The 14,332-nt window shown below is 35.6% G+C and overlaps 1 protein-coding gene across 9 annotated transcripts in view; it reads left to right on the top strand.

Moving 5' to 3' along the window:
• Positions 1-14,332, top strand: part of LOC136846457 (dachshund homolog 2-like) — a 196,412-nt gene that overhangs the window by 119,447 nt on the left and 62,633 nt on the right. For 7 of the 9 annotated variants that reach the window (XM_067117249.1, XM_067117250.1, XM_067117251.1 and 4 more), the window contains 3 exons: positions 3,852-4,021; positions 4,962-5,220; positions 10,791-10,850. In XM_067117249.1, coding sequence (XP_066973350.1) covers positions 3,852-4,021; positions 4,962-5,220; positions 10,791-10,850 — 489 coding nt within the window. The remainder of the gene's footprint in view (positions 1-3,851; positions 4,022-4,961; positions 5,221-10,790; positions 10,851-14,332) is intronic. The other 2 variants (XM_067117245.1, XM_067117252.1) reach the window with 1 other exon arrangement.

Here is a 14,332-nt window from a genome sequence, read left to right as displayed (position 1 = left end):
TTATCTAGATTACGGAAATAATTGCTCAAACAGAGAGAGAGAGAGAGAGAGAGAGAGAGAGAGAGAGAGAGAGAGAGAGAGAGAGACTCCTTGCCCCTACACCACGCACCGGGAGCGGTGATCGCATCCCCTGTCCCTGGCGGTACTCGTATGCCATATCGATGGCCATAAAAACAAAATTATTACCGCAATATGAAATTTAGTCTCGGCGCAATAATTGAATCATCAGAAAACGAGCGGCCGTTTCATCAGCGAGAAACAAGAGAGACGTAATGAAAGCGTCCCGATGAGATTGGAAGAGAGACAGAGAGAGAGAGAGAGAGAGAGAGAGAGAGAGAGAGAGAGAGAGAGAGAGAGCTGAAAGTGACAAAAAATTTAATAAGGGCTTACTCATATGCTGATAGAGAGAAAGGAAGTATAGCGAGAGACCAAATGTTATGATTTAAGAAATAAAGACAGAGGAAGCGAGATACAGAGAAAACAGGCGTCCATGTATCTGAGAGAGAGAGAGAGAGAGAGAGAGAGAGAGAGAGAGAGAGAGAGAGAGAGAGAGAGAATGAATTGTGTTTACACTGGCCAGCCGGCACACATGTGGTGTGTAAAGGGGTGAAATGTGAAAATCATTGAGTAATGCCATTGTATGTGAACGGACAGACGCTTTACGTTTAGGACTGGACGAACAGATAGAGACGAGGTTCTTACTAATGTCCGAGCTGTGTGGGGTTGGTTAGGGTGACTGGGCTTGAAAATAAGTTTTTTTTTTCCTTTTTTTTTTTAGTTACGGTCATTTGACGTCTGTATCACGATGGAAAAAACACAAAGGATATGTTTTAATAGCAATCGCGAGCTCTCTCTCTCTCTCTCTCTCTCTTTTCAATCTCTTCTTTAACGCTCTATTATACCACCGAAATGACTTTAACAGAACCAAAATTAAGGCTCTTTTAATGGCCTGTGATGGTTAGCGAAACGAAATCTTACGGCTTTTTAGTGGAAATCTCTCTCTCTCTCTCTCTCTCTCTCTCTCTCTCTCTCTCTCTCTCTCTCTCTCTCTCTCTCCGTTCCCCTAACCCTCCCACATGAGTCTGAGTTGATAAACATTGTTTCCACGTAATATGTTGTTAATGACACTTGCTCACTAACTGATAAATCTGATTTTCATCCCTTTCAACCAAAGATCTTGACTACGTATGTGGTAACTAACTTTACATTGTGCCTATAACTAAGCTTTTTTTATAAGCTCACAAAACACTTCAGATCCGGAGGAGAAAAGTCATAAATAATGCTACATGATCAAAACTGTAAAATATTTTGGATGATTATCAAACTTAAGATTGAAAGATAAAGTCTATTCGTATACATGTGTACATACATGCAGAGATACACACACACATTTATATATATGTATGTATGTGTGTTTGTATATGCGACATCGCGTGTGTGTTCGTTGGTGACCTCAGATACTGCACATTTGTCAAAAATAGTATATATAACATTCCTGTCATGACTGAGTGAGAGGAAATCGAAATAAGAAAAGCAACTTTAGAGTTACAGAAAATCCAGCATGGATCCTTCTTAGCTATTCTGGAAAATAACATTTTCTTCCGTTCCGAAATACGTAATCGCAAGGAAGGGTAAATAATACGGGTACCAATCTGTGTCCCCCCCCCCCCAGCCTGGTTTTATTTTATTTTACTTTTTTTTTTTTTTTTGGTGGGAGCCTTGCGCATACCCTGTAATTAGACCTACTGAGGACAGGGAGGGGGTTGGGATTGGCGTGTGTTTGGGCATGCGTCACAAATTTCTCTTACTTCTTGTTCATTTTTAACTTGGTGGGATTATATAATGGATTTTACATGAGAACATTCTTACGTTTGTTGAAAAGTTGTATGGATTCTGACGCAAGTTTCCAGTTGAGAGATCAAACAGAGAGAGAGAGAGAGAGAGAGAGAGAGAGAGAGAGAGAGAGAGAGAGAGAGATTTTAAGAAGGAAAAGGGAAAAGCTCTATTTATGTCTGATTCAATTAATTATCTATAACTTTCTCACACTACCATAAATTCTTATGAAACAATATCAAATAGCACCATAAATTGTTATGAATACGCAAGTAAGAAAGTCAGAAATTTAAATATATATATATATATATATATATATATATATATATATATATATATATATATATATATATATATATATATATATATATATATATATATATATATATATATATATATATATATATATATATATACATATATACTGTATATATACTGTACATATACACACACACAGCTTGATAGACGGATATAGAAATCTACCTAAAAGCATTTTTACCTGGTAATACACATTTCTGTAAGGTTTTTGTTATGCGGAAACATAATTACTCGGAAAAGCACATTTCATTCTTAGGAGAAGCAACACTTTTACGAAAACAGTCTGAATTTTTTCAAATAATTAATCTCTTTTTTATTTTTATTTTGGCGGTGGAGTATGCATTAAAACATTATTTACATTGCAAAACACTATGTTACTTTCCTGCTTCATCTGTCCTTGAGCATTAAAGGTCATCAAAACCGGAGAAACGGGAGTTCTGAAGTAAATCAGGAGCACTTTACAAACGTTATTAATGAGGGGCAAGAATTTGAAGTCCCACGGAAACTCAGTCAGATCGAGATCACGAAAAAAAAAAAACTCAAAGATTACAGTGAGGAAAAAGCAAGACGATAAAAAAATTGCTTGGTGTAACAACTTGATGATACAAAAAATATCAATATTAGTTGCATTAAATGAGAAGCCAGAAGATACAGATAAAAGACTGTTTTAGTTTTAATGATCCAAAAACCAGATGATAAAACTTAAAAAGTTTGTGTTACTTTTAATGAAAGAAGAATAACAAAAAACAAAAAAACAAAATTCAAATAGTTTTAAATTTAATTTATGAAGAGTCAGACGATCAAGCATAAAATAAACTTTATGAATAACTAACGAACGGAATGATCTGCACACAGAATCGCCCAGCGTATGACTAAGTCGAATCTGGAATGACGCTGGTTTAGGTGGCAGCAACTCGAATCGGGAAGATTCGTCTGGTCACGCAGCTTCCACCCTGAAGGGTGATGCTAAATCATCCTTACAGTCAAACGTACTATGAAATGCTCCGTGGAAATCCAGCGACGTCCAAGGAATAAGAATTGAACAGTATATTTCGTAGGATATTAGTAAGAGCTTTCCGGTGATATGCTGGCAAGGATCGAATGACTTGCAAGGAATGAGAAACGGAGAGGGACTTTTTTTACTCTAATATCAACATATGACAGTAAACTCGAAAGCCACGTTCAGGCTTTAGCTGTTTAGTCTACACTTCCTATCCCATCCATGCAGGTTTGAACTTTCATCAGATATTAGCAAAGCCCTTTGCTGTTCGTAATGAAACAAGCAAGAAGTCCAGCTGACTGGAACTTTCCCATGATTTTATGCAAAGGCCCGGTTAAATGAATATGTATGTAAGCATTTATGTATTTATGTGTAACTGGGTCCCCTAACCGGGTTCTGCTTCAGTAAATCGTAAATGCTGAACTTCCAAAACCTTGGCGTTTACCTACACTCTTATGAGAACTGACGCAATTTTAAACATGATCAATTACTGATACTTGAATGTGGAACGCTATCAAGAATACCACATGCGTTATTTTTTATATTTTACCTTTAAAGAAATGTAAATGTGACAATGGAAATTTGGTGAATGATATATACATACATACATACATACAGGCGTGTATATGCGTGCGTGCACGAGAGGAAAGAGCTGTTCAAATGATTTCACTCCTGAAGAATTGTTTCTTGTCTTCCACAGGCCAGGGAGACCGCCGAAACGGCCCCACGAAATATTAGGCATCGGAGGGTTACCAGGTTTACCTCCCCCTCCCCATCCCCCTCACCTATCCCCGGAGGCACTCATGGCACTCAAGAAGACGCGCATGGATGCCAGAGACTTCCCTCCATTCATGAACGGAGGAGTGCATGGTAAGTCATTTGCATCGTCGTAACTTTGCTCATGATCATTTTTATGCCGTTTTCTACTGCTTGCCTTATGATTGACGCTGTCGTTTCAGTTGTCTATTTTCTGACAAAATATGACAAGGAACCTGTCCTGCTCACTGGTGCTTTACACCTGCGACATTCATGATCTAAATTCAGTTTCTGTCTAATAAAATGTCATCTCTTTCTAATTACCTGGTGTTTTGCACCTGTGTCGTTAATTATCTATTTTAGCTTTTGACTAATAAAAAGTAATGTGGAATTCTCTCCTGCTTACCTGGTGGTTTATAGTTGCCTTTTCCACTACCTAAATTTACTTTTTTGATGTAATGCCTTCTACATACCATATTTGCACCTGTCTTTCGGTTGTCTCTTGCTCAGATACAATGTACGGAATTTTTTGCTTACCTGGTGGATTGCACCTGTCTTTCAGTTGCCTTTATTTCTGATTTATCTCTGTCATTTTAGTTCCTCCAGGCTGATAAAGTCTGATGAGGAATTCATTTCTGCTCAACTGATAATCTACACTTGCCATTTAACTTGCCTCTCTTTTTGATACAAAATCGGGAGGAATATGTCATTTCTAACCATTTATACCTGTAATTACAGTTCTCATAGTTTTTAATAAGATTTGATCTGAAGTTATTCCATTTCATATTTTTTTGGTACATCAACATCAGGTTGAATTAAATAAGTGAAACCCAAACAACACAAACAATTACTAGTAATATCATATTTAGCTTTTTTTTTTTTTTTTTGAGAAACTAGAGTAAAGGACTTCAATGATATTGAAATTTCCGTTATAATTACAGTTTTTTGTAAGTTTGAAACGAAAAGATAAGAAAATGATAGAATTGAAACCTCACTTGCCTATTATATTATTTGTTAACTAATTAGTTGCTTGTTTACTGCACAACCCATGCAGTGACCGGTCTCTTCTCATCCCTAACAGATGGCGACATGGAAAAGTCGCCCCTGCTGTCCAACGGGTACAATCCGCCTCCCAAGGGCCTCATGGCCCAGTACATGGCCCTGAATGGTGGGATGCCCCACCCTGCCCTGCTTGCCCACACAGGCCTGCCCCTGCCCCCGCATCCGGCGCCCTGGCCCACACACGCAGCAGCGGCTGCTGCAGCAGCAGAGCACCCTTTCAAAAATGGGCCACATCCAGAAAATTTGGCTCGGTGAGTAAGCACCTTTTGATCTGTACATCTATCAGTTTAGCTGTCGAATTTAGCACAGTGAGTAAGCAACCTATCTATCTATCTACCTATCATTTTTATTATTTCTATAAAATCAAAAGCGGGAAAGTATTGAATATTTGGAAGGAGTCAAAAATGAAAAACGTAAGATATTATTCTATCTCTGAAATGCATAAGGTAAAATGGGAGTCAGATCAAATGGCAAATTTCACACAGTTCTACAATAATATCAATTTAATAAACAACTATAAGGAAACAGGATTGTAAGTAGAATTGTTTATACGTAATACAATCAGTATAACAACGGTTGTGACTGAGTACTTTCTTGCCCCCCCTCTCTCTCTCTCTCTCTCTCTCTCTCTCTCTCTCTCTCTCTCTCTCTCTCTCTCTCCAACAAACTATTATTACTGTTTTATTTGTCTTTTATATATTGTGTTTCCGACACGCGTTCCCCCCTCGGCCCACCTGACCAATTCGTAGAGTCCGCCATAAAACAAGAGTTTTAGTGTCCGTTTGAAGTTGTTTTTCATTAGTGCACTTAGCAATTACTTGGAAATAGCGCTTGTGATTGACAGGTTGATTAACATGACAACTGATTATCTGGTTTATTGCTCCGAACCACGTGCACGCAAACGGTCACCGTCATAAACATCTCTACGGCAATGTATTCAATTATCTTCTCTCCCTCTTTCCGGGTTCCCTCTACCCCCAAAACACGCTTCAACATCATAATGTATCCTTTCCCCTACCCGCTGCTGCCTCCTTTAGTCTTACCTTTCTCCTTCCGCCCACTTCACTTTCCCTCTCTTTCCCCTTCCACTAAAACTTTGCGATGTACCCCTTTCGCTGCCTCCCTCCCTTCTCTCCCTCCCTCCCTCCTTCCCGCACTTCATTTTGGCTCGTGGATTTCCGCACTAACGATCGATCTTGCATCATAAACTGCATTTGCAAGAACCATTGTAAATGGTTCTATGTATATATATATATATATATATATATATATATATAGATATATATATATAAAATATATATAAATATTTATATTTCCTTCTTGGATTTTGTCTCTATTTATATATATATATTTTTGTGATTCATATAATACACAAAATCCACACAAAGAAATGTTTCTCTTTATTCGTATATATTTTGTCTATATTTATATATTCATCACATTCCGTATTTTGTGATTAGTTATAGATATACATACATACATATATATATATATATATATATATGTGTGTGTGTGTATATATGTGTATGTGTGTGTGTGTGTGTGTGTGTTATGCGAGTGCCACAACAATTGAAAATCAATTGACAACAATTTCTCAAAAAAATATTTCTCATAAGTGATCCAAGCGTAATAAAAGAGTTTCTTTTATCGGAAGTGTCACATCGATAACAAATAATTAATGTCGTATGTCACAAAAGTAATCATTAAATGCCGCGAATATCATAAACATTATTGTCAAATTAATAAAATACGTTGATTAATTATGCTTTGAGCTTAGAAAACATTAGAATACCGTTCATTTTGGAAACGAAAACTTTTTCGCTATGTGGAATGAGGATTTAGGTATTTTGAAACACTGAACTTGCTTGTATACGCGACAACTGACAGAAAGAATATCGGAAGCTTTCCAGGACAGACAATTGATGTAACAATCTTTTCGGACTTAAACTTTCTTTCTAGTACAACTAGCGGGATAGATAAGAGAAAATTTTAATTATGAAGTCAATATTTGTTAAATGAAATGTACTAGAAATAATCCAGAAATTCCTGAATATATAGCAGAAAAAATCTTTTTAATCTCTGGTGATTAACTGTGTAACTCTAGAAAGTCATATCAGATCAGTTGTTCTGGTATAGAAATAGCTTTTGTTTTAGAAAGAAACAAATGGTTAAAGGCGTAAAGACAAAAGTTTGTAAATTCCAGTTGGTTTCATCTAACATCGCATAATCAGGTAGAAGGAGATGTGAACTCACCCAACTGGAATGAAAGTTGTTGGATACAGCGCAGTGATTCTTCAACTCATTTGCAAATATGAAAACAGACTAGAATATTGTTACCCGAGGAACAAGAAAACAAAAAGAAAGCCGACAATGGAGCAAGATATACACAGACGTAAGATAACCAAGGCGACAAAAGTCACAGGCACAAGAGTTAACGAGAGACAAGACTCAAAACACAAAGACTTAGATAGCAACAAGATTCAATGAAAGACGAGTCACCGCGATACTGTTTGCACCGCAGATATTTTTAAATTTGATTTTAGGCGCATGATCGTGTCCACAGTGTGCAAGTTGTCATCTCCACCACCGTTTCACAATTATTACTTCCTTTATCTCCACTATCTCCTACTGCTATCATGACATATTCGCATTTTCGGATAAAGGGAGGGAAAAATTCAACTTCATTTTAAGAAGAATACGAATGGCGTGTTGGAAGTCAAGTCTGTATCTTTCATTACTATTCATTCCTACTTACGTTAAATAAAGCATTGCTTTATTCATATTCCTTGTAGAACTTTGGTAACTGACTTGCCTATGTGAGTACAAAATATATTCACGATTAAGATACATCAACAAAATCTTAAGGATTTTTTCATAACTAGTTTATCTTCTCTTTGAGTTTTCTTCGCATTTCTAACTCATTTTAAAAATGACCGCTTTATGTGCTCTCATGGTTTGTGCTTTCATTAGTCCAAAATGCAATTCAGAGAAATTCGATTCAAGTCTAAATGCCACTGTAAGAATAGTTTCATGTTCAACATTAATCAGTTATTTTTGTTTACCACTTGCTGTTATTGTCAAGTTTCACCTTGAACTACTTTACAGATGAACATGCATTTAATATCTTAAAAGGGAGACACACGTTTATAGCTTGAAAAACATATTTCTAGACTAAATTCATATTTTTATTTTTGCTTTTTAATTTTATTTGCGTTTATGCTGCAACAGCGTATAATAGTGTCACGTATTAATGTGGCGTTAAAACCTATATGTAAAATTAGTGTATGAATAAATCAATTAATTAATTAATTAACTGATCAATAAACAAATCAATCAATCAAATCCTTGACACTGTTTACTACAGAGAAAGCGCAAATTTATTTGCTGATTTATCGGAAACTGAGACGAAATCCAACGACTCTTATGAATTGGTAGATGTTTCCTAACTTGTATCAGTAGTAGGTTAAAGGTCGTCTGCAGTTATTTTCAGCCGAGAAGCACAATGGGCAAATTGTGCCCAACAGAGAAAATGTTGGCGATGAGCAAATTTACTGCGAATGCTGATTGCACCCAGCATACAAAATGAACCAAATGTTTCCCAGTATATAAAATATGCCAGTGTCAAAATGTGTCAAAATAGAAGAAGTGTAGTCAATAAACAATTTTCAAGGTGGACAAAATGTACTCACTGAACCAAATGTACCCAATAGACAACGTACAATAGATAAAATATACTTTGAAGTACCACAGTTCAACGTTTAGTTCGTTGCTCATGTTTCACCCATTTGAGCAAATTTGGTATTTTAGGTATATTTAAAGTTTGCCGAATTTTTGGCGCATTGAATACGTTTTGTTCATTGGTTACATTCATTTGCCCGATGGGCACATAGTATCTGATGTATGTTTCGTATAAGGAAGAGCATTTTGTCCACCTGGTACATAAAGTAATTTTTGTCCCTGGGTACACTTTGTCTATTAGTTATATTCTGTGTGTTTATTTAGTACATTCGATACATATTGTTTATTATTTATTATGCACAGTTTGTCAACAAAGTACATTTTATCCACTAAGTATATTTTATTCATTAGGTCATTTTGAATTATGTGTACATTTTGTTGATTGGGCACTTTTTGCATGACGGATACATTTCGTATGCTGCGTCAGTTCTGTTCGTTTGTACATTTTCTGTTACGTTAATTTTATGTAATGCCTGTTAAAAAAAAAAGATAGATCAAGAACAACACAACCTTCAATGGTTGCTAGTATCTACCAATAATCCGTTTGGACCAGTGGATTTTGACTTAGTTTCCGATATATCAGCAGATATAATCTCACTTTATACTTTCTCTGTAGTAGACCATGTTGCTTGGTATGTCTACTTTTTACATTTTTATACATTCCCAATCTGCGTCACTCATACAAACGGAACTAATATGCGTTTTGTTTACATCAGCAGATGACGCTCTACACCCCTTATTTCAAATCAGTTCTTTATTGGAAAAATTCTTTATTCAGATTATATATATATATATATATATATATATATATATATATATATATATATTTGTGTGTGTGTATGTGTGTGTGTATACTTCAAACAACACTAATTCACTGTGTATATAGCTATAACTTTCACGGAGGACTTCAATGATACGGAAGGTTCAAAAGAGGCGTTCTTAATTTGCAAGCTTTCGGAGGCTCGTTGCCTCCATCTTCAAGGAACCAAATAAATATTTGGTTCCTTGAAGAAGGAGAAGACGAGCCTCTGAAAGCTTGATATATATATATATATATATATATATATATATATATATATATATATATATATATATATATATATATATATATATATATATATATATATAATGTTTCAATTTAGTTTCCTAAAATTGACGTACTTCCCCTTTTATGCCTAATATGACCTCTACGGCGTTTCACTGGGAGACTGAATACCAGCTAATGGAGGGAAACAAAAGAAATCTTTACTGAAAACTAATAAAGGAATATTTTTACAGATTTTGTGCTTACTCTTGTATCCGTTATTCATATATGTTTAATAACATATTTTTTATTTATAAACTCCAAGGCTGCTAAAATCAATTATTTTTTATTACTTTAATAGATCTTTAATGATTTTGCTCTTAGCCACGTTCATTTTGCTCTGAAAATAAAAACAATGTAGAATGTCAGTCACAAAAACATAGAGATCTTTTCTTACGAGCTGTCAGCCAAAAAAAGATAAAGCAAAAAATATTCAAAATCCTGATGTATTTAATTATGGTTTATTATAGTTTTAATTGATTTATGATTCTAACTTTTGTGTTTACACTTTTATTGAAAATCACTATATTTAATATTCTCATAAATTTAATTCCTTATTCTATTAATGTTCACATAATTTCTAATTACTTTTCTATTCTTATCCCTCTCATTCATTATTTTTTTATTAACACTTTCCTTCATACTTCTCTTTAAGCGCCCTCCTCTTCTCTCTCTCTCTCTCTCTCTCTCTCTCTCTCTCTCTCTCTCTCTCTCTCTCTCTCTCTCTAGTTTTGCATGCAGAACCTAATTTGATTTTTACCCATGTTACTTTATGTTTCCTCTTTAATTCCTAATGTTAAAGTTAATATCTTTCTTCCTTCATTTTCCTATCACCCCTGATATCCTGTAATCAACAAATTTTCCAACGATATCCATTTTATCTCTCTCTCTCTCTCTCTCTCTCTCTCTCTCTCTCTCTCTCTGAAACACACACACACATACACATCAAAAACATTCCCTCTGCCAAAGCTAATCTTCATCAACATCCATGTGTTGCAGATCTATGGTGTGGGAGAACTGCCGAGCATCTTACGATGAAGTTCTGAGACACCTTGAGAGGTAAGTTCTGCAGATCTTTTGCTTCTTCTTCTTTTTACTACCTCTTGTATTTTTAATAATCGATTTTTAAGTTCGCCAAGTCATGCATGAAGAGCATTAACGTTATATTAAGGCGCAGCAACATGTTAGTTACTGGAGGAATGTTTACTCTGGTAATCTTAATCAGAGATGTGCACGCACACAAATTCACACAAGTCTATATATATATATATATATATATATATATATATATATATATATATATATATATATATATATATATATATATATATATACATACATACATACATACATACATACTGTATACACACATATATATAAAATTATATACACAAAAATGTGTGCATATGTGGTGTGTATATGTGCATGTGCATACGTATACATTCACATATAACCTCAGCAAACTACCCAAGCTCTTAAAAAGCCACAGTATTTGGTGCTTCCAATCTCACTGGCTTGTACATACCTTGCTCCTGTTATTGTCACTTAGGTATAATGCGTATCTGAGTGTTATTACATAAAGAGGGATAACGAAAAAGTTTTAAAATAGAATACACAAATGCACTCTATGTAATTGGTTTGTACATTCCTGATCTCAGAGAGAGAGAGAGAGAGAGAGAGAGAGAGAGAGAGAGAGAGAGAGAGAGAGAGAGAGAGAGAATGTAAATCAAGAGGAAAGGCAATCAATGATAACACGTATTATGCGAAATTAAGAATCGTTTAGTCCCCGAGTCGCGGATACGAGCTTCCCTTTGCGTTTCGTAAGAATACTTTTCTTGATATATAATATTCAAGTATGTTATTAGAATAACCGCCAATAGAGTGAAAATTCCATCGCAACCTGTAATTTTGAAGGACGTAAATAGCACGAGTGAGAGAAATGAAATACGCCAACTGTATGAACAAAGGTTAGTGTCAAAACCCTCTGGACTCTACTTCAAAAATAAAATCATTTGGTAAATGTGAATAAACTCGACGTCCTGTTTTCCCTCAGCAACGGACGACGAAAACAATTTTTAATCTACAGGAGTCGACTTCAAAAAATAAATAGGAACTCGAGTGGATTGAACTTCCAGTTTCAACTAGACATAAGACTGAAACGCAGCCTTCCCCTGAAAATCTCTCTCTCTCTCTCTCTCTCTCTCTCTCTCTCTCCAATTCGAATGTCATCTAGCTGAAACAACAGGGTCACAGGCCACACTTGTTCACCTTGCTACACTTGCAATAGTATGACTGAGATTTTCCTCTGAGCCCTTTGAAAAATCTTAAATCTGCTGTACATGAGGATATATGCAAGTTGCTAAATTACTAAATCACCCCATTTCGTTTTCAACATTCCACAATTATCTCCCCATGGAAGGTTGGGGGAGGGGGGGCTTTACATGGGAACAGACTTGAATCCTTTAGGATGATTCGTAGTAAGTTATGAAAACGACCTCGTGATTCTCAAGAAGTCATGAATTTGGAAAGCGGACGTCAGGCGCAAATGCATACTGACATACGTGCTTGGGGCAAACTTGGATGAGGAAATCCCTCAGGTGAGCTAAAAAGCTTCTTCAGATCTAACATCGAAACAAAAACACACTATATCAAAACTTGCCATATGAAAAGCATACTTATGGTAACGGTTTCAGTAACGCAATGATAATTGGTGTTCGTCTGTGTAAGGTATTTTCAGTAATTTAATAATGAAATTAACCATTTACTCAACAAGTTCGTTAGATAACCTTGAGCAAAGCACAACGTATTTTTAATACCATTTCTCCACACATTTACACCCTCAAATAACATAGCAATTATATATGGGGATTAACCTACAGCAAACCAAGTAAACGGGCGCTGTCACATTTATCATGTAATTAAGGAATCAGGAAGGACTCCTTAGTGCAATGTCTTTCTCGTATTTTCTACATATATATATATATATATATATATATATATATATATATATATATATATATATATATATATATATATATATATATATATATATAATATATATATATATATACACACATATATACATATATATATGTGTGTGTGTATATATGTAGGCCTATATATATATACACAAAATGCTTACAGATGGGGTAGACAGCTAGACAGATAGAAACCTAAGTCACACATGTTTCCATGTGTTTTAAGTTTTCCTCTGATGATCACGAAGTCTTAAAAGTTACGAAAAACTAGAACAAATGCCATAGGAAATTACTGTGAGGAACACAGAGGACTCTCTCACAGGAAAACCTTGACTTGACTGCTTTGACATTATTTGAAGCCATCTATTTCGCACAGAAGATCTCTCTAGGACTGACGGTGACATATTGCTGTAGCAGATCTAATTTTGACTTCGATACAAGAGCCCGAGGTCCTGAATTCTTTTTGTAGAACTCTATAGAGCTGACACTCTAATTCCCCTGCCTTAAAGATACCGATTTGGATTTGAGTTGGTCGGTTCTACTCATCAACAGTCGAGTTTGTGGATGAGGAAGATGCAGCTGTTGTTATCTGAGTGATCTGGTTCGTACTAAAATGGACACTTACTCTTTGAGCTCTCCGTGTGATATAAGATGAACCGATGGACGAGTTTTGCTCTAAATTCTCCTGAGAACTTTTGTGTAAGATTTAATAGCTCGAGTAATAGTCAGTCTTGAGAACTGACGCCTTCGACTTACGACTGACCTTTGCAGTGTTAACCACCGTAAGATGGTAGTTCGGAGGACTCAAGACTGAGTTCACCAACAAAGCAAGCTAGTAAAGACTGATTTTTTCGACTCATGAACTGTTGGTAATTTTAACTTTTGTGGGTTAATTGGATCATTCTTTCAATGAGCAACGAGATGACTTGCATCACCATAGGCTCGTGTCTTTAAATTTCCATCCCACTTGTGCTGCCCAGGCCATTAAAAGGACAGTTCACCCTCAGTCCGATGGTGTCGAAACGCCCCTTCCCTATTTAAATTTTTTTAACAACTATTTATTTATTTTTATAATGGATGCTGTATACCTTTGGGAAGATACCTTGACGGCGAATGTAATACTTCTCGAAAGACTTGAAGACCGTTAATTACAGACCGTGACGGAGTCCTCATTCGCGAAGAAAGAGGCTAAATAAAAAATTACGTTCCGATAGTGTTTATTTTGATGGATAATTTTTAGGAGCGTTCTCATCTAATGAAAACGAGATTGCGACGGACGAAGTTGTCACAAATCAAAGGTTGGGGGAAGAAAATTGAGTATTGCACGACAGCTAAGAGCGGTAAGGATCCACGCTCTTCCTGCTTTCATTGCTGCGTGTTGCATTTTTTTTTATTATTCTTTACTTTCTGCCACAAAGAAACAAGGGGTGATTGAATACTTAATCAAAGAAAACCTTCTTCACCAGTGAACAACTGCAGAAGGTTTTTGAAGATTTTCTTGTAATCTTTTAAAAATTCTATTAGTTTTTCTAACAGGCAACGAAAGCTTATTAAATTCTACAG

The sequence above is a fragment of the Macrobrachium rosenbergii genome, chromosome 15, assembly GCF_040412425.1.
Source record: "Macrobrachium rosenbergii isolate ZJJX-2024 chromosome 15, ASM4041242v1, whole genome shotgun sequence".
NCBI classification, from domain to species: Eukaryota; Metazoa; Arthropoda; class Malacostraca; order Decapoda; family Palaemonidae; genus Macrobrachium; species Macrobrachium rosenbergii.
Note: the sequence above shows the minus strand (reverse complement) of the source record. Positions and strands in the feature narration are given on the sequence as shown.